This window comes from Epinephelus lanceolatus, chromosome 7, assembly GCF_041903045.1.
Source record: "Epinephelus lanceolatus isolate andai-2023 chromosome 7, ASM4190304v1, whole genome shotgun sequence".
In the NCBI taxonomy this organism is placed as follows: Eukaryota; Metazoa; Chordata; class Actinopteri; order Perciformes; family Serranidae; genus Epinephelus; species Epinephelus lanceolatus.
Window position 1 is genome coordinate 40,910,934 of NC_135740.1, and position 25,347 is coordinate 40,936,280.

The window sequence follows — 25,347 nt, forward strand, 5'->3', positions numbered from 1 at the left end:
CAGCTCCAAAGTTATCATATGTTTAAATGAATCCCCTCCTGCTCTTTACGTTTTACTGAAATGTACTTTGGTTGCAAGTACCACACTTTGGCCGCTAGATGGAGCTACTCACCCACACATATGGAGCTTCCTGCAGCTTCCATTACATGCAAATATCACACTGGCTGTTATAAAGTCTGGAAATGACATTAAATAGCTTTATTAGACATGTAATTATAATAGAGAAGTATATATTTTTAATGCATTAGGTTTAGAAAATAAAACTGTGCAGAGGACAATAAGCGTCAGTGTGCACATAATTTAAATTATCCAGCAACAATAGAGCATTACATTTAAATAAAAGGTTGTTTCTGCAGCAAATTGAAGCACAAATAATTATATGCTCATGTAGAATTAATTTTATTTTTATAGGATTTTAAGGGCATCATTATAATACTCCTTTATGATAAGTAATAGGACTAAAATATGATTTTAAAGTGACTTTTTCCACATGTTATGCTTTGTGTTACCCTCTGTTATCCAATATTTATTGTGAGCATTGTTTCTATCAGAGGATGAGTGTGTTTCTGTGTGTTCTATGACTAACTTTGATACCCTGGGGTCATTGAGGCAGTTTTAACAGGCGTTAATCAGTTACTGAAGTAATTAAGAGCGCTCGGGGCATCGTTACCTGTTTCATTTGATTGACACCGTCTTCCACGAGCTGGGACAAGCGGGCAGCGCTGCACAATGGAGGGGGAGAGGCGGTGGGAGGGCGGGCAGGAGCGCAGCTATCCAATGGGATCAGTGATGGGAGGGAGTTGAGTCCAACTCCAGCTTTGTTCCTAACTTACTGGGACTCCTGAGCACAATATGACTGAAGCGCCTGCACCGTTATTCCACGGGACGGTGCGTAAAGGCTGAGCCGCCCGCTCGCACTCTACACCGCTCAGTGTGCGCCCTAACTTTGGATAAACTTTTTTTTTTCTTTCTCCACGCATCTTCCAAAGGAGCCAGGAAGTTTTGTCTGTGAAGTGGATTGTTGTGAACATGCTTTTTGCGGAGTTGAAGTGAAACTTGTGTGATCTGTAGGAACCATTCTCTCCATTCAGAGGATTTAGCTGCGCTGCGCAGGATAAAATAACACTTCTGGAGTACTTTGGGGACACTGAACAACTGTGGAGAGACACTCTGCCGGGCTTCCCATTGAGTTTTCTCTGCACATTCGCTGGAATACAATGCTCTAGTGACTCGTCGGAGCTCAGTGAAGTTGATGCATCATAGGCATGGACTCTGTCTGAGAAAGGTGGACCGGCTATCTGACCATGGCGCTCACAGGTAGGGGCTTTCATTTGATTTTACTCATGTTATGGACTCTGTCGCAGTACTCAGCGTCCAGCCAAGTCCGTCAAGAGTTCCAGGTCCTGGAGGAGCAGCCTGTCGGCACCTACGTGGGCACGATAGAGACCAAGCCCAGCTTCACGTACCGCTTCAGCGAGAACCACAAACTTTTTGCAATTAACGGCACCACTGGAGTCATTTACACCTCCTCGGTGATTGACAGGGAGGTTTTGCAGAGTGATGTCATCAACGTCGTGGTGCTGTCCAGCCAGCCCACCTACCCCACCGAGGTCAGGATAGTAGTTTTGGATATTAATGATAACTCCCCGGTGTTTCCAGACGCGTCCATTGTCGTGTCTTTCAAGGAGGACGCCAGCAGCGGCAGGCAAGTGATCCTGGACACTGCTACAGACTCAGACATTGGGAGTAACGGAGTTGATCACACCACGTACAGAATAGTGAAAGGCAACGAGCAGAGGAAATTCCGCTTGGATATTACAGTCAATCCTAGTGGAGAGGGGGCATTCTTGCACCTTGTTTCAACTGGAGGCTTGGACAGGGAAGTTACTCCCTTCTACCAGCTCCTGGTGGAAGTGGAGGACAAAGGAGACCCGAAAAAGTTTGGCTACCTGCAAGTAAATGTCACAATCCAAGACATAAATGACAACCCCCCTATTTTTGATCAAGATCAATATCAGACTAGTGTTTTTGAGGATGCAGCAGTAGGGTCCAGTATTCTGCAGATTACAGCATCAGATCAGGATGAGGGAGCCAATGCTGAAATCAGGTACTTTTTAGATGAAGGGACACCTTTTCAAATCGACCCCAAAGCAGGTACTATTATAATAAAGGAGGGTTTGGATTATGAGAGTAAGAAAGAGTACTCCCTGACTATTCATGCTGTAGACAACGGGGTGCCGTCGCTGTCAGGCAGAACAGAAGCCACAATCAAACTTTTAGATGTGAATGACAACGACCCGATGGTGAAGTTCAGGTATTTCCCCACCACTTCTAAATTCGCCTCCGTGGATGAAAACGCACAGATTGGCACAGTAGTGGCTTTACTCACTGTGTCAGATTCAGACTCCCCCACAGCTAATGGTAACATATCTGTTTCAATCTTAGGAGGCAACGAGCAGAGACACTTTGAAGTGCACACGTCCCCTGTGCCCAATTTGAGTCTGATCAAAGTGGCCAGTGTGTTAGACAGAGAGAGAATTTCCTCATACAACCTGACTGTGTCTGTGTCGGACAACGGCAAGCCTATTGCTCGGTCCTCCTTTGCCAGTCTGGTCATTTTTGTGAATGATATCAACGATCACCCACCCATATTCCAGGAAACACTGTACAGAGTAGATATCAGTGAAGACATACCAAAAGGCAGCTACATTAAAGGGGTTTCTGCAACAGATGGTGACTCTGGGCAGAATGCCAACCTGCGCTACTCCCTGGTGTCTGGAAACGCTTTGGGCTGGTTCTCCATCAGTGAAAACAGTGGTCTGGTTACCAGTGCCGCTTTGCTGGATAGGGAAATAGCATCTGAAATTGTGCTTAACATTAGTGCCAAAGACCAGGGGCTGCAGCCTAAGATTTCCTACACTAAACTGATAGTCAACATCACTGACGTGAACGACCAAGTGCCCACATTCACACAGAGCACATATCACGTTTCCCTGGTGGAGCACGCTCCTGCTGGGACTGAGCTGGTGCTGCTGTCTGCCTCAGATGACGATCTCGGGGCCAATGGAACTATCCGGTTCTCATTTGATGCAGAGACTCCAGCCAGTGTCCAGGAGCTGTTTCGCCTGGATGCCGTGTCAGGGCGATTAAGCACAGCCGTGGAGCTAGACAGAGAGGATCAGGCCTCCTACTTACTCCACATCCAGGCAGCAGACGCAGGCAGCCCTCCTCTGCACTCTGTAGGGAAAGTCAACATCACCCTGAAGGATATCAACGACAATAGGCCAGTTTTCTACCCTGTGCAGTATTTTGCAAACGTGAAAGAGAACGAGCCCTCGGGTTCTTATGTAACCACAGTTTCAGCCACAGATCCAGATTTGGGTCGAAATGGCACGCTCAAATATATCATTACAGCTGGAGACGCTTCCAGATTCCGCATTAATAGCAACACAGGGAGAATCACCACGCTCGTGCCCCTGGATAGAGAGGAGAAAACTGCCTACCAGCTGCAGGTGACAGCAGCAGATGGTAGCGGCCTGCGCTCACACACCCAGGCCATAGTGACTGTAACTGTCATAGACACACAGGATAACCCACCAGTGTTCAGCCAGAAGGTGTACAGCTTTGTCATGTTTGAAAATGTGGGCATCGGGACAGTTATAGGGACTGTGTCAGCCACCACTGTAGATTTAAACACAAACATTTCATATCTAATCACCTCGGGGGACCAGAGGGGGCTTTTCACCGTAAACAGTGCAGGTCAGATCACAGCATCGAGCCAGATCGACAGAGAGGAGCAGGGTTTCTATCAGCTGAAGGTTGTAGCCAGAGCCGGGGAGATCACAGGAGAGGCCTTTGTTAACATCACTGTGAAGGACTTAAATGATAATGCCCCTCATTTTATTCACGCTGTGGAGCACGTGAGCGCGGTGGAGAACTGGAGCACAGGTCATGTCATATTCCAGGCCAAAGCTTCGGATCCCGACGAAGGCACAAACGGCGTGGTGGTTTACAGCCTCAAACAAAACCCCAAAGGCCTGTTTCATATTCATGAGAAGCACGGCCTCATCACGCTGACCGGGCCGCTGGAGGTCACCACGAGCTCTTACGAGGTCGAGGTCATCGCATCAGACATGGGGGTCCCCCAGCACACCTCCAGCCTCATCCTCATCGTCAGCGTTTATGACGTGAATGACAACTCGCCTGTGTTTGACCAGCTTTCATACGAGGTCATCATCCTGGAGTCTGAGCCCGTCAACAGCCGCTTTTTCAAAGTGGAGGCCACCGACAAAGACTCTGGTCTTAATGGGGAGATTATGTATGACATCGCGGGTGGCAACACTGGGGATGTGTTTGGCATTTTCCCAGACGGGCAGTTGTACATCAAAGCAGAGCTGGACCGAGAGATACAAGACAGATATAACTTAGTGGTTGTGGCCAAAGACCGGGCCGTGGAGCCGCTTAGTGCCACCGTCAATGTCAGCGTGATTCTAGATGACGTAAACGACAACCGTCCCCTCTTCAACAGCACCAATTATGTGTTTCATTTTGAGGAAGAGCAGAAGAGGGGTTCTCTGGTTGGACATGTTTTTGCCGAGGATAAGGACTATGGCCCAAACAGCGAGGTCAGATATACATTTGAGGCTCCGCAGTCCAACTTTGAGCTGAACGCCATCACAGGGGAGTTGACCAGCACGCTGCAGTTTGACCGCGAGTCGCTCATGAGACAGAGAGGCGCCGCCGTGTTCAACTTCGTGGTCGTCTCGTCAGACCAGGGTCTCCCCAAGCCCCTCAGAGACCAGGCCAAAGTGCAGGTTTACATTCAAGACATCAACGACAACCCGCCTAAATTCACCAAAGACATTTACCAGGCCTCCATCTCCGAGTCGGCTCAAAACCTGACACAACTGCTGCGGGTTTCTGCCTCCGATGTTGATGAGAATAAAAACGGACTGGTTCATTATCACATATCTGAGGGCAACGAGGAGGGACAGTTCACTATTGATAGCAGCTCTGGGCAGGTCACACTAATAGGAAAGCTTGACTATGAAACCACATACTCTTATTCACTGAAAATCATAGCTGTTGATGCTGGAGCTGTGCCCCTCTCCTCCTCCTGCATGCTTAGCATCAGCATCCTGGATGAGAATGACAACTCTCCCTCCTTCCCTAAATCCTCACTGTCTGTAGACGCCCTGGAGAACATGAGGATAGGGGAGCTGGTGGCCTCTGTGACCGCCACTGATGCGGATTCAGGTCAGAATGCAGACATAACGTATAGCATCACAGCCACAAACAACCACGGCACCTTCAGCATCAGCCCCAACACCGGCAGCATCTTCCTGGTGAAAAGGCTGGACTATGAAACTCAGTCATTTTACAAACTCAACATCACTGCAAAGGACAATGGCAGACCACCCCGCTCCTCATCCATCCCTGTGGTCATCCATGTCAGGGATTTTAACGACAACCCTCCAGTATTTGCCCCTGGTGACATTTTTAAATCCATTCCTGAAAATCTCCCCCTCTCAGCCTCAGTTATGACAATTACAGCTCATGACACGGATGCAGACATAAACGGGGAGCTGGAGTACTCCATTGTGCAGCAGATTCCCCGGGGAGGTCACTTCAGCATTGACCCGGGCACTGGGCTCATATACACCACCAAGGAAATCGACAGGGAGTTTTCAAATATGTTCGAGCTGACAGTCAAAGCCTCCGACCAGGCGGTTCCAGTTGAATTTCGCCGCTTTGCCCTGAAAAATGTCACAATATGGGTCACTGACCTGAATGATAACGTTCCCACTTTTGTGTCCCAGAACGCCCTCGTGGCTGAGCCAAACATAGTCATCGGCTCCATCCTGACAACAGTTCTGGCCTTTGACCCCGATGAGGGTGCAAACGGAGAGGTGGAGTACGAGCTTGTGGAAGGAGACTCTGACACTTTCATCATGGACAGGTACAGCGGTGATATTCGTCTGGCCTCACAGCTGGTACAGTCCCGGCTCATGTACACCCTCACTGTGTCCGCCACTGACCACGGCACCAGCCGCAAGACCTCCAGAACCGAGCTGACCATCATCCTCCAGGGGATGGACGGGCCCGTTTTCTCACAGCCAAAATACATCACTATCCTCAAAGAGGGCCAGCCGCCGGGGACCAACGTCATCTCCCTGGATGCCTCGAGCCCGCGGGGCTCTGCGACCAAAGTGGAGTATTTCATCGTCGGGGTTCACAGTGATGGAAAAGCGGTGGGACGCCTTTTCACCATCGGCCGCCACACTGGAGTGATACAGACGGCTGCGGAGCTGGACCGAGAACAAGGCTCCGACCTCTACCTGGTGGATGTGTATGCCATCGAGACGGACGCCAGCCAGCCCAGGACACAGCGTGCTGAGGTGAGTACACTGCTGACTTCTCTGTTCTCTACAGGTACTGGAAACCACCTTATATTTTGTTGTATTTGATCTGTTTGGCAGAAAGAGGGCATGAACTCACCCACTGGCATTTGTTATAGACATTTGGATGGAATAAGTGTAATGAGATCAAGGTTTGAGCTGGAAAAAAATGGGGAGTGAAACTGTCCAAGTCACACATAAAACAGAGCCACCTATTGCATATGTCTGCTCATTAATTAAATTCCTTTTTACGCATGGCTCTGCATTATATTAAATCATAATTTTCTTGGACATGAGTAAGCAGGCCTTGTTCTTTGGCACGATAACTTTATTGTTCCCGTTTCCAAAAACACACTAGCCATAACAATTCATCTCGAATGTGCCTCCTTTAATATTTGAGCAGTCTTGGGAAGGGAAATGAGTGCTGCATGTCTTCTACACAGGGTCCTCTGCTGCTCTTGTGAACTGAAATATTCTTATCAGCGGATATGAACTGCACAAATCAAAAAAGGACCACATTTTAATTTCCCCGCTGTAGACATAAATCATTCAGGGCTGCTGTTTCAGGTTCATGGACCATGATGGCTTCTCCAGTGTCTCAAGTAGAAATGAAAAGGAGAGTAATTCAGTGCAGGTATGCATCATCAGTGCCAGTATTACTTTGAGCCTTTGAGCCTGAGGCTGTTTTGGCACCGGGGTGGTCTCGGGGTACCTTTATACCACCAGGAACTGCTCCACAGGCAATAAGTGACCATTAAAATTGGGTGACCTCTTAAGACTCTGTGAAAAGACGCTGAGGGCGGAGAGAGTGAAACTTAAGCTGTCCACTGAGTTTGCATTATGTGATGCACCTTTTTCAGGCTTTCCCTAAAGAAAGAGGGAGTTAAATTCTCTGAAGTGTAATGCGGGAACCCTAAACCCAGTTTTGGGTGGCTAAGGCCTAGCCGCCAGTCAAATGAAAAACAAATGTGAGCCTACGTATGTTTTGGAAAAACCAGGACTGGAGATGCCATGTTATTACAGGCTTGATGATGCACACATACTGCATTCAAACTGGACTTTTCAGAGCAAAAACAGAAAAAGGTGTGAGCTTCTTCTCTGCTTAAAGGAGCAGTGTGGAGGATTTAGTGGCATCTAGAGGCGAAGACTGCAGATTGCAACCAGCTCTGACTTCTCCCATGTGCCAAGTATGAAAATCCGCTCAGAATTCCTTAAGTGTTCATTGTTCAGGAGGTTTTTACCAGGAGCCGAATTATCCGCAGAGGTCTCCTCTTCTCCAGTACAAACAGTTTGGGTGATTAAAAGTGGTAGAAACACTGAATAAAGAAGTTTCACAGTACAAATCAATGTTTCTGAAATACTGATTTGTAACCTTACACTGCTTTATTAAGTGTTTTTATTGGTTTTAATCACCTGGTCTGTTTGTTTTGGAGAAGAAGAGACCTAAGTGGATGATTAGGCTTTCGGTAAAATCTTGCACACTGCACCTTTAAGATCTAGACATTCAGGATGTTTTTACCAGGAGCTGAATTATTCGCAGGCGTCTCTTCCTCTCCAAAACAAATGGACCAAGCGATTTAAACTGGTAAAAACATGGTTCTGGGCTACTGTAGAAACATGGCAGTGCAACAAGGTGAACTCGGTTCCTTGTGTAGATATAAACGTCTCATTCTAAGGTAACAAAACCACATTGATTCCTATTTTCAGGTGATTATACACTAAAGAAAACATACTTATTATATTAAATTTCAGCCGATATATCCCCCTAAATCCTACACACTGGACCCTTTAAGAAATCTGTTTTGTGTTATGATGTGAAGTGATTTAAGAGTTTAAGATTAGCTGGATGTTTGACAGTTGTTATTGATGCCTTTTCAACCACTGCAAATATTGAAGCTGAAATCTAATACGGCAATCAGTTATTTTGGAGACAAACTCACACATTATTGAAATCAAGGATTACTTGGCAAAATCGTGTTAGCTAAGTTAACTTAAAGGTTCGCTCTGGCCAAATGGGAATATCAAATGTTGTCTCACTTTGCCTGAAGCGAAGATGGCAATCTGCTTTCCTGCAGACTCTACTGTCGGACTAATGAGAGAATATAGTGCTTCAGTGCTCAGTTCCCAAACCTTAAAGTCTAGATTGGTTTCATGCTAGGCTTGAACTTTCTCACCCCTCAGAGAGATGACTTTACCACACCACCTGGCTGCGTAGTCAGTCTCTCCATTTTGAGAAGCGTGAGATCTAATAACTTGGAGGAATTCAAATGACCCTCCACGTTTGGAAACGTGGGCTGGTTTCGTGCTGAAATGAAACGCAGTCGTCTTTATTGCTGTATTTTTAATAGCAGAAATGAGCAGTATTTGTATCTCCTCTGTCAATGGGATCTCAAAGGATACTGTGTGGTACGATAGTGTAAACCTTCAGACTTAGACTAATGTTTTTCCAGTGCAGTGTTTATACACCAGATACCCGGTAGCAACTGGGGGATTATTTCCACCCCTGGGGTTGTGACCCTTTCACATTCTCCATTTCCCATTCTCCCCATTGATTGGGTGCATGAGGGAAAGCTGGCATTTTTCCCCTGTCTTCTATACACCATGTGTGATGTTTTGGAAACACTGGAACAAAGAGAATTTGGCTGGACATGCCTTATCGACCGTCGTGATCTTAAACAACTCAAGACCCTGCTGGGCCTGCAGTGGAAAGAGTGCAGAGAGAGGGATTCTGGGTTTTTTCCTGACCTTTTCTGCATTTTCGAAAGTTTCATTGTGGGTGATTGTTTATAAGATCTGTCATAGCAGGACTGTATGTGACGTTTGGTCACAGCTGGGTCATGTGTGACGTGCAGAGGGCATTTCTTTTGGCCATTTAGTGGTTGTTGAACTCCTTACAGAAATTCAGATGATCATATTTAGTTTGGAATGTTGCACAGACGACGTCATTACCCAAAAATCTCCTTCCTCTTAATATCTGATGCAGATAAATACGCCAAAAAATGTCTTGGCAGCAGGTTCATCCATTGTTGGTGAATCCAGATTGCATTCATAGTGTTCAGGAGGATGTTTTTTATTTCACTCCAAGTTTTGATTCATCACATCCTGCATTGTCCTCGTTCAGAGGTGGAGAGAAGCATTTCCCCTCATAGTCCAAACTGAGTGAATCCACACTGCATCACCTCAGACAGACTTCTCTCCTCGAGCTGAAACTTTCAAGGGTTGGTGTTACTTTTGGCCACGTTTTAATCAGCGATGTGACGGCAGGTGTTTCCCATCAGTTGCTAAAAACAAAACACCTGCGCGTCACTGATTGGGATATAAGCAGGAGTGTGAAGTACTCGAAAGTCTATTAACCTGCTGAAGAGGTTTATTTGTTGATTCTCAAGAAGAATGATCTTTAGTCGTTATAAGATAAACAAGAGTGCAAAGGTTAAAGTGGAATAAATAAGATAAGGACTCATTTGGGGATCAAACACTCACCACAGGAAGGCTTGAAAGCTGTGGGTGGGAACTTTAATTACAACTTTTCGTCATGTTTGCTCAAACTGTCACTTCATCTACACAACAGAACATGCAACAGATAATCTGTCACTTCCAATGTCATTGCCGCACATGAATGAAAACAACCAGAGTCGAGGAGTTAACGCAGCTGTCAATCATGTCAATCACTGCTCCTGAACTGCATCAAACTATCAAACTAGGCAGCACTGATCAAATATGAATCAAGACCCTGTTACTGCACTGCCTATTTCTCACCTAAATGTTTTCAGAAACATTTTAGTGTACTGTTTAGCTGTGAAATGAGAGGCTGTGGCCCGGCCGCCATGTTGGAAACAGTGCACCTGAAGCAAAGGTTTTTGTTTCACAGCCAAAGAATACACTAAAATATGTTTCTGAAAACATATACGGTGAGACATTGGACATACACTAACAAAATCTTTATTCATATTTCATAAACGCTGCCTAGTTTGACAGTTTGATGCAGTGATTGACATGATTGACAGCTGCGTTAGAGATTCCTTGGCTCTGATTGGTTGTTTTCAGGCCCAGACCTAGCTCATTTGGTGCCCTAGGCATATCTTTTGCCAGAATATGTTTGCTTGTGACTTTTATTTGAGCAGTTTGGGCTCTTGGCATCCAACCAGCAGCACAATGATGTTACACAGCTTTCAGTTTGTTTATTGCTGGTGTTTTCAGCTGTTTACATTTGTAATTTGCAGCCAACAAACATGAATGTAACTGCTGCAAATCATTCAGAGTCACCTTCAAACCCTATGTTGCCTACTGAGAAGATTTTTGGTGGACTGCTCCTTTAAAGAAAGAAATGTAACCGTGTGATGAGAAATAAATCAGAGAGAACAAGTTTTTTCTCATTGCCACCTCGACTGTCTGTTTCTTATCCACTGTACTCTTCCCCTTCATCTGCCGCCTCACACTCAATCCCTCCAGCCCCATACACCAGACCGCTACAACTGTTTTCTTAAACTCACTGTGAATCAAAATGAAGTGCTGTTTTTTTTTCGGAGAGGCCCTCAAGTGCCACATCAGTCCTTGCCCCCTCCTCTTAAAGGCATTGTTCCTCCCCTGAAAGTAAACACAGTCGGAGCGCTCAACAGGCCTTCCTTTGTTTTGCCTCCGTAGATAAAGTGTTGCACTGCCCCGGCCACAGATCGGGAGGCTTTTGTTATTTTTTTTGTCTGTGCCAGCGTCTTGCCTTGGCAGATTTAGGAGTGTGTATGGATGCCCCTGTCAGCCGGCTTTCCTCCCCTCTCCTCACCGGTGAAGGACGTGGCGTAGATCTGTTTGGAGCTGTGAGGCTGGAGAAAGAAATGGTTTGGGAGGGTTCTGGACGTGTCAGACGGTGTTATTGGGAGCTGTGGGAATGGAGGAAGAGGAGGGGTGGAGGGAAACACTTTTAGGAGGGTCTTGGAGGGGCCAGACACAGGCGGCGTTGCAAGGAATCATGGGAAGGAGGAGGAGGCAGGGGCAGGGCTCCTGATCATGTCGTAAGCAGGTGGGAGTCATTTGTTGTGTAAAATGATGGACGTTGCCATGGTAACGCCACCCACTTGTTTGTGGACTCCTTTGAAGTTTGTCATTTTGACTGTCGCCATTTTGGATTTTTGGAGAAGTGACCATATTTGGACAAGAGGGTGACGTTAACCATAATGCTAGCTGCTAGCTCGGTTAGCACAGTGCATTTACAGCTATGGTTAACTGTGATAATGCTAATGCTAACGTTCGCTGGCGGAGAACAGGCTTAACCCTTTAAAAACAAACGTCCTGTGGATTGCAGCTGGAGATTGTTGCTTGCATGATCCCGTTTAAAGCTATCTAAAATAGGGGCGCCCAGTAGCTCAGTGGGTGAAGCAGGCGCTCCATGCACAAAGGCACTGTCCGTCGCTGTAGCCACGGTCTCAATTTTGACTCGTGGCCCTTTGCTGCATGTTGCTGGGTAATATTTATGTTATCCAGTGTCAAGACTTTGATCATGTGACGAGACGATATGTGCATGAAAGTGTGCACTGGGGCCCATTGTAACTACCTCATGCCACTGGTCCAGGCCCTTAATTATGCATAACTTTAAGCCTTCATCCCATTTAAACAAGTGAGTTATAGCCCCATGTGGTCATTCAAGGAACTGCAGTTTTTGGCACTTCAGCTTCATTCTTCAGCCCTGGAGGTTGCTGCTCGGTGGGAGTCAGTCTTTGCAGCCACAGTCTTTGCAGATTAAAGGCAGATATAGAAGTTAGTGTTGATCTTTGTTGCTATGGACAGCTTGAGCTCCTCCTCTTTGTTAAGCTGTATATCTTTGTCTCTTCGCATCTCTTTAGTGTTTCCCTCCCTGCTTTGTGTTTCTGGGAATCTGTTTGTGTCTCTCTGTGTTGTGGATCAGTCTGATTCATAAATCTCGCTGGCAACGGACTTCAAAGTTTGCTTTTCACTCTGCGTCTCTTTCATTCCCTCTTTTGCTGCCTCTGTGTTTCGGTGATGCTGAACCTCCTCCAACATGAAGGGAAATGTGATGAGTTTCTAGAGAGGATAGAGCGTGAGATAAAACCTGTAAAGCCAGACAGGTCAACGAGGCAGGGAGGGGAAGGTCATGTACGTCTGGACAACATGATACGGATGCTGGTTTGTGTCTGTGTGTGAGTGTATTAATAAAAATTGAAAGATTGATGACAGTTTCCAGAGAAAGGTCGAACGCTGATACTGATACCCCCAAAGCGAAGCATTTAGTGTTCTTTGTCGAATCAAACTGAGCAGAAAAAAAAGCTTTGATTACACTCGAATCATACACAAGCTCAGTATTAAAATTTCATGTTTCTCAGAGGGGACATTTTCCAACAACTGGAGGAGGAATGATGCAGAACAAACTGCCTCCCTGTGTGTTGTAATTCATGGTCTAATTGTGATTTTTTGACTGTGTCTTCGCTCGTGCACTTGAGCTCGACAAAAGGGTGGTAACAGTCCAGAAAGGCCGTAACCAAGGTAATAACTCACGCTGTAATCCGCCCGGACACGCGTTTTCGAAATGGTCATTGTGGAGGTGAGCATCTGCTCCTGGTAGGTGGTCGCTGCGGGTGAACCTGCGGGTGAGCCGGTGCAGAGGAGCGCAGGTCGTCCCAGAGCGCCTGTCCGTTTTTATGAGACAATCGCCATAAAAGTTGGATAAACATTCGCTCATGCATAGATGCGTGCAAGCAGACGCTGCCAAACACACACACTGACCACAAGTTCAAACTGCCTCTCAAGTGCAGGCAGACTTTAAATGGTAGCCACAGTCAAAATAATTCAGTTTCATTTAGATTATTATGATTATGTTACTGTCAAATAAGATCATTGCGCTGCTTTGTGACTGCGATTCTGCACATTCAGACGGAGCCTTAACGAAGCCAGCAGTTTATGTTCTCCTTTTATTACACTGGACTGTTTGTTAGTGTTTGTCTTGTTCCATTTATTTTGTGGCACAGTATAACTTTGTTTGGAAAAGTTTAAAGCTGTCACTCCTCTCCTCATTCGACCACTTGAGATGAACATTAAAGTTATGGTTCTTTGTGCTTTTCCAATAGCCTCTCTACAGAGCTCATATAGTTTTAAGTGTCTTAAGTTTTGACTGTAGTTGTATGACACGCCGTCTCACATTTCACCGTGTTTGACTTTTTTCCCATCAGAGAGCAGCGACTGGCACAGCTCACACTACACATTTGTCAGACTCGGGGGCTGAGAGGTCAGGAGCAGGGTCATATTGTTCTGCTCTGCCGTGTCCTTTAATGTTAAGCCAAGTGTCACGTTAGTCATGAGAGAGCAAAACTAACTTTTTTTTGGCCACAGGCCACAAAGGCTGTTAAATCTCACAATTCACCAGTCAGTTTGGCAAGACGAGATTCAGATCTGTGTGCACGGCTGAATACCTGCTGCTCCGGAGACTGAGGAGACAAATTTATCATCAGTAGCATAGTGTCAGAAATGTTGACAATGCTGGCAGTGTTTGTCAGCATTTGTTTGAACCTGCTTAAAATCCAAAATGTTAAGGTTCAGTTTATAATTCTGGAGACAGATAGTTGACTGTTGATTCTCTTTAACTCGGGTGGGTAGTCGGTCTGAACCAACAATTTAAAGCATTAGTATTTGACGACCTAGAAATGAGACAGCTGGGACCTTTTTAGTCAAAGAAAACTTTATTTCCATTTGCAGTAATGTATTTGGTGGTGTAGCTCTGTTCTGGGGCCTCTGCTTTTCCTAGGCCTAGGCAGAAAGAGTACACCTCTCCACAGCTGGTCCAGCCATGGGTTCATATTTCTCCAAAGGCATTAGTTCAAGGTCCTCACAATTTACTATATTCAGCTTCGTACTTGTGTCTGGCCATGTCGTCGAGCTAGTTTTCTGTTCTCTGTCAAGTAGCTGTCTGTTAGTCACTCACTATGGCAAGCCTTTTTAACATTTAATTGCTAAGTTTGACTATCCGGAATTACCATTATAGATATCAACAACACCATTTTGACTAGTCGTAATGTCATTGTGACTAGTATGAATTTTAATTGAAGATATCTATAACATCATTCTGACTAGTCAAAACTCTAATTACAGATATCTGTAATTCAGTTTTGACTACCAAGATTCAAACTACTTTTGCCATTCATGTGTATGGGGATTGTCATTATAGATATCTCCAATGTAGTTGCGGATATCTGCAATTCTTATTGCAGATATCCGCAACTGAATTGGAGATATCTACAGTTCAGTTGCAGATATCTACAACATCATTTTGACTAGTCACAATTCAAGTTCAAGATATCTACAACGTCATTTTGACTATCTGAAACTTAATTCAAGATATCTAGAAAGGACCATTAGATATCTTCAGCTGATGATAATTAAAAATATCTTGAACTTGAATTATGACTAGTCAAAATGACGTTGTAGATATCTCAAACTGGAATTACAGATATCTCCAATTCAGTTGCGGATATCCGCAATAAGAATTGCAGATATCCGCAACTACATTGGAGATATCTATAATGACAAACCCCATACACATGAATGGCAAAAGTAGTTTAAATCTTACTAGTCAAAACTGAATTACAGATATCTGTAATTAGAGTTTTGACTAGTCAATAATCTAATTACAGATATCTTGAGTAAGAGTTTTGACTAGGCAAAATTATGTTGCAGATATCAGTAATGAATATCCAGTCTAGCGATTAAATGTTAAAACGGCTTGCCATACACTCACTCTCCAGCAGAAAACTGCACTTCAAAATAAAAGCTCTTTTGACATGTTTGTGAGTCAGTTGTGGTCCATTCACAATGGACCTGTGACCCACTTTTGGGCTGCGACTCACCAGTTGGGAACCACTGATCTAGTACAGTAGTTCTCAACCTTTTTGTATCAAAGACCCCTAAACTGATAGCCATTAGGTCAAGGACCCCCCATTTAATAAGATTTCACTTTAGGGGCTTTAAGGACTTTAGGAACTGGAAAGATTCTTGTCATTGGAAATGATAAAGACCAGAATTTTGATGTTGTCAACGGCAGTTTTGGAGATAAACATGGAGGAAATAAATCCTACGATCAAGGTAGTCACTCTAACTCCTCCTTCTTTCATTGGGCGTACTTCTATAGTGAATTAAATAGTGAAAATGAAGTATTCCTCACTTTCTGGGAACCCCCTGGAACTCTCTCAAGTACCCTTGGGAGTCCCTGTACCCCTGGTTGAGATCCACTGAACTAATGACCCCCTCAAATTTGTCTTGTGACCTCTTGTGGGGATCCCAACCCTAAGCGTGGGAACCACTGCCATAGATTAATAAATACTGTGTAGATAGGTAGATAGATAGATAGATAGATAGATTGCCAGGGTACTGAGGAGCAAAACAGAGCGGACTTTGGTTGGGACAGAAAAACATAAAGTTGGCAGTTCTCTGTCAGACAGAGGTGAGGTGTTGCACAAAGTTATTGCTCAATAAAAGAAGCCAAAGCCCTCTGTGATTAAGCAGTTATAGAAATGTTGCTGAATAAGATATAGATTTGTCAATGTGGTTGAAACCAGACTCCAGCGGATCAAAAGAGTAAGTAACTAAGATCATGTATCTGACAGGCGTTTGGCAGTTTGTGATGTTACTGTAGACACATTTTGGTTCACGTTCAACACCCATCCCGACGTCTGGGTAGGTTTTACTACATCAGTAGATATTGTTAGATCTTGTAAACTAAAGTAAAAGTACACGAAATTACCTTTGAGATCTCATTGTCTTAACTTTGTTATACTCATTTCATTGTCTGCTGTGGCTAACTGAATTGTCCTGGTGTGGTAACTCCACCCTGCTGCTACTCTAAACAGGTTAAAACAAAAAATTATTTACACACTCTACTTTTAAACTTGGTCTGCCGCGAAATTATGTTTATAAAGGGAATGCACATGTATATTAAAAGAAAACTCTCTCGGCTCTGCGGTCGACTGTCCGCAGACTTTCTTTTTTCACTTTTGCCCCCTTTTCTGCCTCATGCAAAGTCAATGCAAGACCTCGGGTTAGAATAATAAATGAATGTGGCCAGAGCTGTGCATGCTCGGCGGAGTTTTGCATCATCGGGTTTATTTTCACATCAGAGATACATTTCTCTTGTTCTGTGACTTTGATTGTCATGCCTCATTTGGGAGGGGTCATTCCTCTGTCTTAAGCACACATGCTGCGACCAAATGTGAGACTGAAATAGTATTAATCGCCGCCGGGAACTCTCCTTTGGTCTGGCGTGATCAAAAGGGAGACTTTTGCCGTTTTGTACCAGGAGGGAGTGCAATCACACGGGTCCATCAGAAGCTGTGATCTAAAGTTTCCAAGCTTAATAGTCATTCAAGCGTGACAAGGTTGATTGGGAGTCGTTGAAGTGATCAGGTTAAGCTATGATTCGGGTCTGAGCAAGAGCTAGGCTGGGAAATAAATCTTTGCCTGAGTATGACTCCATCCCAGAGATTTCTTCATCACTTCTCTCTGTGCTGCTCTGACTGTGAAGGGACCATAAAATATGCCCAAGTCTGTCCAGCTTTGAAAAAAAAAAAATGTTCCACTACTTTCACTTGTAAAACGAAGGGAGGTAGAGAGAGAGGGAGAGCGGAGGGTTGATTTTGGCACATGCTCTCCTTGGTAATAATGGATCCCAGCTACAGAATGATTTGTTCTTACACGTGACTTACCGAGCTCTCTAGCATCAACAAACACTCAAACACATCCACATGCAGGAATACACACGGCAAATTTCCATTGTTTTCAGAGCTCAAACTTCACCGTGCTGCCTCGCTGACCTGCCTGTCTGTCTCTCCGTCTGTCTGTCTGCCTTGCTCACACTGGCTGTCCATCAACGGCACCTCCAAAGTGACATTTAGTGCGGTCGCCTCCTTCACAGATCCTCCCATCTCTGGGGACATCAAACGAGAAGGGGAGAGAGGATGTGCATTTCTGCATCGTATGCACTGTTCTCACGTGCACACACACACACACACACCTCATCGCCACAGTTTGCGGTAAGCTGAGCGACCCCGGGCAGGAAGGGGTATCTCCCACAGCCTGGGCAGATAATTTAGGAGCTAGATGGGAGATGGAGGGAGGAAAAAAGAGGGAGGGGGAGGGAGTGAGGTTTGAGCTGGGAGCTAAGGAGGGAGGGCTGGAGTAGGGCTTTAGTGTCAGAGGCAGGAGACAAGCAAAGATAGACTGGCACCAGAGAGCGAGAGCCCGTGTTATTGTTATCTCCCCTCTTATTTTATGAGTTTTCCATCAGGAGATCCACTGGAGCTGCTGCTCTGTGTGCAGCACACGCTCCCACTTTATTAAGAGGTTAACCATATTGTGATTTAGCATTTGCACCAAGCTTTACTTTTATGTTTCCTCGTTGTTTTGTTGTGATTGTTGCTTTCAAAATCTTGTGCTTTGTCTCGCTTGCTTTGCTGTGCAGGTCTTAACTCAAAAAATAAGCCAAGCCACAGTCCATTTGCAGCTGTTTTCAATTTTGGAATTGAAATATTTCAGCTTTCAAAATGTCCCTGCATGACTTTTCCGGCAATTGATTTCTGTGCAGGTTTGTTGGACTTTTAAAATGTTAGTCGTAATTCAGCTCATGCGCTTCATTTGACAGCTTGTTGGCTGTAGGGTTGGGCGATATGATGGTAGAAACATGTCCACCGGTAGAGATTTGGCAAAGCTGTTTCTGCCACGGGAGCTATTTGGGCAGGTTATGTAGCAAATCAGGAGTCTCTCATTGTACTGAAAAAGGGGAAACCTGTTATGCTTAAAATTATTGTTCGCAGGATCCTTAAAGGAATATTTCACCCACAAAATGACCATTAGTGTATCAGTTAGTCATGTCGTGTTACCTCGAGTCCGTGAAGAAAACGTTTTTCTCGCATGCCTCGTGCAATAACGTAATTATCGTGATAATTGTGATGTCGCATGTGGGAAGATGTTACGTATTCTGTGGTCTGTACTCGGCAAAATCTTCAGTAAGCTTTTGAAGCCCTCTCTGATGATCTAAGGCAAGATATGAGGTAACACTCACCCTGATCGACCTTGAATCACGTCTCAGGTCGTCTTATGATATCACAACCGTCACGCTCGCTTAAAATATGATTCCAGTGCAAGTATTAGAAAAGTGCTTGTGCAGTGGCCAAGCCTGGGCTTGTAATGAGCTTGTCAGCTGTACAGCCAGTCACCCAGCAGCTCTTTGGCATATTGGCGTGTTGATGTCATGAAGAAAATGATCTTAATTTGCCGCTTTTCTCTGCACTGCTACAAACAGTACCAGAAGTGATCCTTCCCCAAAAAAGTTGACTTTTATTGGCTTCGTCTCTCACCTTGAAAATCCACCGGCCTTTCAAGTGTGATCTAATGGAGTTTCCCCCTTGTTACAGCTGTGTTTACTGCTTTGTTCCTTTTGTTTTTAAAACCTTTATACGCTTCTTTTGTAAAGAGGTAGGTGCACTAATTGTGTAGTGGTATTTACCTCTAAAACCTAATCAACCCAGCGGCGCGCAGTTTGTTTCAAAGTCATGCTGTGCAGCCAGACATTGTTCAAACCCACAAAACTTTGTTATGAATTCTGGTGGAGATCCTAAACTTTCCAAGAATACCAAATGTATGAGGCACGATTCTGGAGAAAGGTGGATAAAACAATGTGCTAATCATCTAACATTCCTACGTATAATGCAGCCATTAAAACATGGAGTCCTGGGTCTGAATATTTCACTCACTGGAAACATCATATGTCCTCATTGAAGGGCTAAAACATGTTAAACAGAATATATGTGATATGGTTTGAAAGATTCTTCAGGAGGAATAAAAAAAAAACTTAAGGTTAAAGGATCAGTTCATCTAAATTTAAAAAAAAAAGAGTCATTTACCTCTAGTGGGATTTTGATGATCCTAGTTTTTATTCTCAAACACTAGCCAAATGATGCCAAATCTGCATTACAAGACACCAAAAAATCTTTGGCATGTACGGTTCTTAAAAGCATGGATATGTTACACTGGTACATTATTATATAATGTTAAAGGTATGGTTAACTTATGGATAAGTGTAGGCAAAAACAGCCACTGGTAATGGTTACAAAAAGACCATGTTTTGGCTTAAATAACACACTTTTATTGGCAGGAAACGCAGAAATATCTTGGTAAAAACAACCATTTTTTTTCAATATCATCAGGGCAGGAAACATGGCGATGTCTTTGTAAACAACGTCCACTTTTGGTTGCACTATCTGGGCAGGAATCGCAGCGATGTCTTGGTAAATACAGTTGTTCGATGGGTAAAAACATCCGCTTTTCGTTGCATTATCCTGGCATGAAAACTCAGCGATGCCTCGGTAATGACAACAGTTTTGTTTTTATACCGACAGGAATCGCAGCGATATCTTGGTAACAGCGACTACTTTTCACTGTGTTACCCTTGCAGGAAACACACTTCGTGGCACTATCCCTAGATGACATGCTATCTAGCATGCCTTCCACCTCCGAATGACAAAGTTAGCTCACATACTACGTCTTTTAGAAAAGTTGATATGAAAAGTAAAGCATAGAAATGTATCATATTCTTGGTTTGCAGAGACGTACAGTGCCAACATTCTCTTCCAGTGACTGACTGGGCCGGTGAGACAATGTTGTTATGTTATGTTAGTTGGGTGAACTGACCCTTTAAGCTTTTATTGAGCTGACAGGTGCTTCTTATCAGGTGTTTCTGTTAACTCACAAAACCTCCTCAACACACAGGCTTCCCTACTCATTAAAGTGCATGTACAAATCCTCCTCCCATGGGCCGTTCTGCAGAAAGGCTGCGGTTGTGTGAGCACGTAGCCGAGTGGAACGTCTCGGGAAAACAGCTTGTGGTCACCAAGACAATAACTGCAGCGCATGAGCCTCACTTTGGAGGATTATTATCTCATTCGGGGAGATTCTTGGATCAGAGTCGGCTCGATGCTGGCGAGGCTGCTCTGTATTTTCAAAGCAGTAATCCTAAAGCATCTTATTTTTCACTGAAATATCACAGAGCACGCTGGATGCAAGCTTTGCATTCAGGCTTTACCATCCTGCATGAACGCTGTGAGACTCTGCACGGCAGCGAGCGAGCGCTGGCCCCCATAGCAAACAAAACACAGTGTTTACACAAATTTGGAGCAACTGATCTGCTGTCAGAAACAGAGAGGAGAAAGGACTCCTGGCTTGAAATAGCTAGGCATTTTGGTGAATGCGGCCTTCCTCTCCCCTCTCCAGTTGGGCCTGTTTAATTGAAACCAGCTGGTGAGCATTCTGGGCAGCGATGTGCGGGTCCAGTCAACGTGACTCAGGCTGTCTTGCTCACAATTGGGGTACCTGAGCCGCCCTCCCCGGCTCTGTTGTCATGCAAAAGTTATGTTTTTATTAAAGGTGGTGATATCTGGAGCTGCAGAGGAAAGTGTGACTGTTTGGAGCTCGTAGCTGTGGCTCTGGTTTCGATTACATTCGTTGACAATGTGCTATTTTTACTCTTTTTATGTCCTCTCTTTTCTGCCCACTCTGTGATTTTCCCATGCAAATGATGAAGTGGCCTAATTTCAGCAGGCTCTATTGTGTGTGGATGTCGAGGTGTAATTTGACAAAAGTGCCGTTCTGAAAGTTGACTTTATGGTCTTCACTTTAAAACACTGTGCTATTCTGACTTGCATTGCTTGTGTTTGTGTGTACATGTGTGCCTGCTTGCTCACATGCATATCTCCTTTATAACAGCACATGCCTTCAGTGTTAAACTGCGCTACTCTTGCATACTTTTTGCACAATCTACCAAATCTTGGCGCCCTCTCCTCATTTTTCTCCAGTTATCATGCTCGGCGTCTCTGGCACTGACACGTAGCTCCCCGGGATGAAGAAACAGAAAAAAAAAGCAGCCCACCGAAAAATGAATCATCCAAAACTTTGTCTAAACTTGGCTGGCTTGCTGCTGACGGACAGGTCGTAATGAAGTCTCCCTCCCAGGACATTGTGTTCTTATGGTATTACATGGAGGGTGATCAGATATTACATTGTGTCTCTATCTCCTCCAGGGGGCTGCTGCTAGTGGGGCTTCTCTCGCACTGAGGTCTGCAGACTAAGTGCATGAGCCTGTGGGTGTATGACTGAGACAGAGAGGCGGGGGTCAGTACAACAACAGCACCACATGAAACTTAGCCTGAGCTCCCTCCAAATCTGACGTAAAATTTTACACTGCAAAACATCCATAGTTCATTATAAAGTAATTTCTCTCTGGTGCAACACGAATATTTAAGCCTGTTTCCAATAAAGTGAACTTTTCCAGAAATGAATGTCAGTGTGTTTGAAACAAGAAAAACTAAGTAGCTGAACTGTAATCAGGACAAGGAATCTTGTTTAGAAAAACAGGTTTATCATGCTTTGCATCATTTTTTGTCATATGTGCATATAATAGTTACAACGTCAGATGTTCATATTAATGTAATGTGTTTCAAATAATGAGGGTAATCCCTGTGAGCAAAAGAATCTAAGGCTCAATGTGTTTCCAGTGTTTTTTTCCACTTTGGCTACAAGATGATGTCAGATTATGACGGATTTCTTTCTATAGTCGTCACCAAGTGTTTACATTGCATAGCCTACACTGCTACATGAAGCTACAACATCAGGGAAACATGTAAATGTAGTCACTGATTTTGTAAATTTCTTCCCAGTTTTGGATTATATTCCTGCTGAAACATGCCCAGTTGTAGAGATTTCGGTTTAGAAGCTTTCATTAGTAATTTAAACATGAGAAAGTGCTGCTAAACTCTGACTCCGTGTACACTGCTACATGTAGCAACATGCTAATGTCAGAAAAATGTAATCTTGGTTTCTGACGTTGTTAATTTCTCCCTGATTTCGGCTCATATTCCTGCTGGAACATGTCCAGTTGTGTTTGGAAGCTTCTCTCAGTGATTTTTAACGAGAGAAAGTGCCACTATAGATATTCATACCCTGGCTGCAAGTACATAATGGCATGTAGCTTATGCTAACATCATGGAAACATATAATCTTGGTTGCAGATGTGTAAATTTTTCCCACATATGTTCTATCTATGTTCAGAAGCTTTTATTAGTGTTCTTTCATGGTAGAAAATGCCATTGTACACAGTATTTCACTGGCTACAAGTGCATCGCTACATAAAGTTACATGCTAACGTGGTTGCCAATATTGTGCATATCTCCCCGATTTCGGATCATATTCCTGCTGGAATGTGTCCAATTGTGTTTAGAAGCTTTTATTAGTGATTTTTAACAGGTGAAAGTGCCACTATAGACAGACATACCCCAGCTTATGCATGTAGCCACATGCTAACGTCGGGAAAACCTGTAATCTTGGTTGCCAATGTTGTACATTTCTCCCCGTTTTCAGATCATATTCCTGCTGGAACATGTCTGCTTGTCTTTAGAAGCTTTTACTGGTGATTTTTCAGGGTAGAAAGTGCCACTGTTCTTCATTACAGTCATTCTTCAGCTGTGAGCACACTGCTACATGTAGCTACATGCTAACGTCAGGGAAACATGCTATCTTGGTTCCTGATTTTGTTAATTTATTGCCAATTATGGATTATTTTCCTGCTGGAACATGTCCAGTTGTGTTCTGAAGCTTTTACTGGTGATCATTTAGGGTTGAAAGTGCTGTTATACACAGTCATTTCCCAGCTGCAATTACACTGCTACATCTAGCTACATGCTAATGTCAGGGAAACATGTAATCTTGGCTGCTGATGTTGTTCATTTCTATGTTATGTTCTGACTATTAAAGCATGTAAACATTGTTGTAGAATCTCAAATACAGTATGAACATGAAAATGAACATAACAGGTCCCTTAAAATATTTGCACTGCACTGTGGGTTTTTTCAGTTTTAAGAAAACTAGATTTTAAAGTGAAACTTCAGTCATTGGACACATCATGATCAGATTACCCTTCATGGGGAGGACTGTTAAGCCTATGAAAATAGTTATGTTTGATGGCATTATTATGTCTTCTGTGGCTTTGGAGACTGTCAGGAGCTTTGTCAAGTCTGTAAAAATAACCTTGGTGATGTCATCGGGGTTATCGCGGCTCAGGCTCGGAGACTTCAGAATGTATAACAGAAAGATTGCAGAGAGACAGAGCGAGGCAGTAGCACAGGAGAAATCCCAGACGTGTATGGGGGAGAAGCAGGCATGTGTTTGTGCATACTGCGAGTGTGTTTGCATCTTCCCCTGAAACCACTGCAGTCATCCAGCACGCCAGCTGCCTCGGTGCTAATCCCTCCTCCTGCAGATTTACACATGATCTTGCAGAGGCTTGGTGCCATTTGATGCAGTTATTTGATAATGAGTGAGTGATCCAATGGAAGGCAACACTCTCAGGACCTTCCCAGTGAATCATGTGACCTTTGACCCAACTTGGCAGAACACGAGCGGAAACACTGCCTCTCGTCTTGGCAGTTAAACAACCAGCTATGTGTGTCTCCGAGTGTGTGTTTGTGTGAATATATACTCTTTTTAGGAATTGTGTTTTATCAGGCTGATAAATGTTTGTATGTGTGAGCATATGTGTGACAGGGTCCGACGGCGCGGTAGACTGGCAGCACGAGTGTGAACTCTGCATGCTGCCTTTATTCCTTTGACGTCTGACAAGGCTGAGGCGCTGTTGGTAATGATGTGGTTATTACTTCCCATCATGCCTCACTGCAGGCCGGGCCGTAAAACAGTGCGGTATACTCTCTTTGTCCCTCGTCGGCTGCCTACGGGGACCGACACTTTGCTGCTCTTTTATGAAGCGTTTTAACTCTGTGGAGAAATGTGCCGACACACTCGTGGGACCTCATTTACCAAACAGCCTGATGTGTGATTTCATCGTATTATCCTGTCAAAGATGGGAAGTTTAATTCTGTTTTCCTCTTTCATGTCTCGGGACAGTGATTTTTAACCAAATTCTCCACATAGCAGCTTTGATTGTTCTCCTTTTTCTTCCTTTTGAATTCCGAGTATCCTCTTTGGGAATTAAACTCTCCTCACGGAAATCAATCAGTAATAGGGCATGGGCATCACATTTCGAATCGTCTTTGAAACTCAAGATTTATTCTCAGGCTTTATACACAGCCCCCCCGCTGTTGAGTTTGCACGAGCCCTGCGAGGAGGCCGTAGTTGCCCCGGGCCTGGAGCAGCGCCAGCTGCCGTCATATGGAACCAGTTTGATCCCCTGACTGTCAAAATGCCCCGTCTGCCCCCGGTGTTGGACTCCATATGGAGGCTGCGTGGACATGGTGCTGTTTGGTATTAACACAACAACGACTTCAGTCTCTCACAAGAGTTGGGATTAGATATCCACCTCGTCTCTCGCCACAGGAGGGTCAGATGACAGAGAGGGCAAAATGTTGAAGTATGAAGTGGATTCGACGTCGACGCCAAGGTTATATACTGATTTAGAATTTTAGGAATTTGCTGTAGATGCCTGGTGGGGCTGTCATCGTCATAATGGACAGAATTTTTATACAGATACACTCACATCTTTATATGTTCTGTTTATTATATCTATTTATTGATAGAATTTAAAAGCACTTTGACCTAAAGACAGTTCTGTTTGCTGTTTGTTGTGTTCAGCTTTGATTAGCAAGTGATCTCTGAGAAATGTGGTGTTTAACAAAAGTTTGTCTACTTGGAACAGAGGATGCTAATTATACAACACGGAAGCCCTTACATGAGGAGTATTTATCACATTAGGGCTGCAACGTTTATGGTGATGATTATTTTCATTGTCAATCAATCTGTTGATTATTTTCTTGATTAATTGATGAAATGCCAGAAAATGTCGATCAGTGTTTCCCAAAGCTCAAGATGGCGTCCTCTAATGTTTAATTTTGTCCACAACCCAAAGATATTCAGTTTCATGTCAAAGAGGAGCAAAGAAATGAGAAAATATTCACAT

At 44.2% G+C, this 25,347-nt stretch overlaps 1 protein-coding gene across 1 annotated transcript in view; it reads left to right on the forward strand.

Annotated features, from left to right (window-relative positions):
- Positions 1-833: 833 nt before the first annotated feature.
- Positions 834-25,347, forward strand: part of fat4 (FAT atypical cadherin 4) — a 149,658-nt gene continuing 125,144 nt past the window's right edge. Inside the window, exon 1 of the mRNA XM_033632605.2 lies at positions 834-6,398. Within this exon, the coding sequence (XP_033488496.2) occupies positions 1,305-6,398 (5,094 nt within the window). The 5' untranslated portion in view covers positions 834-1,304. The remainder of the gene's footprint in view (positions 6,399-25,347) is intronic.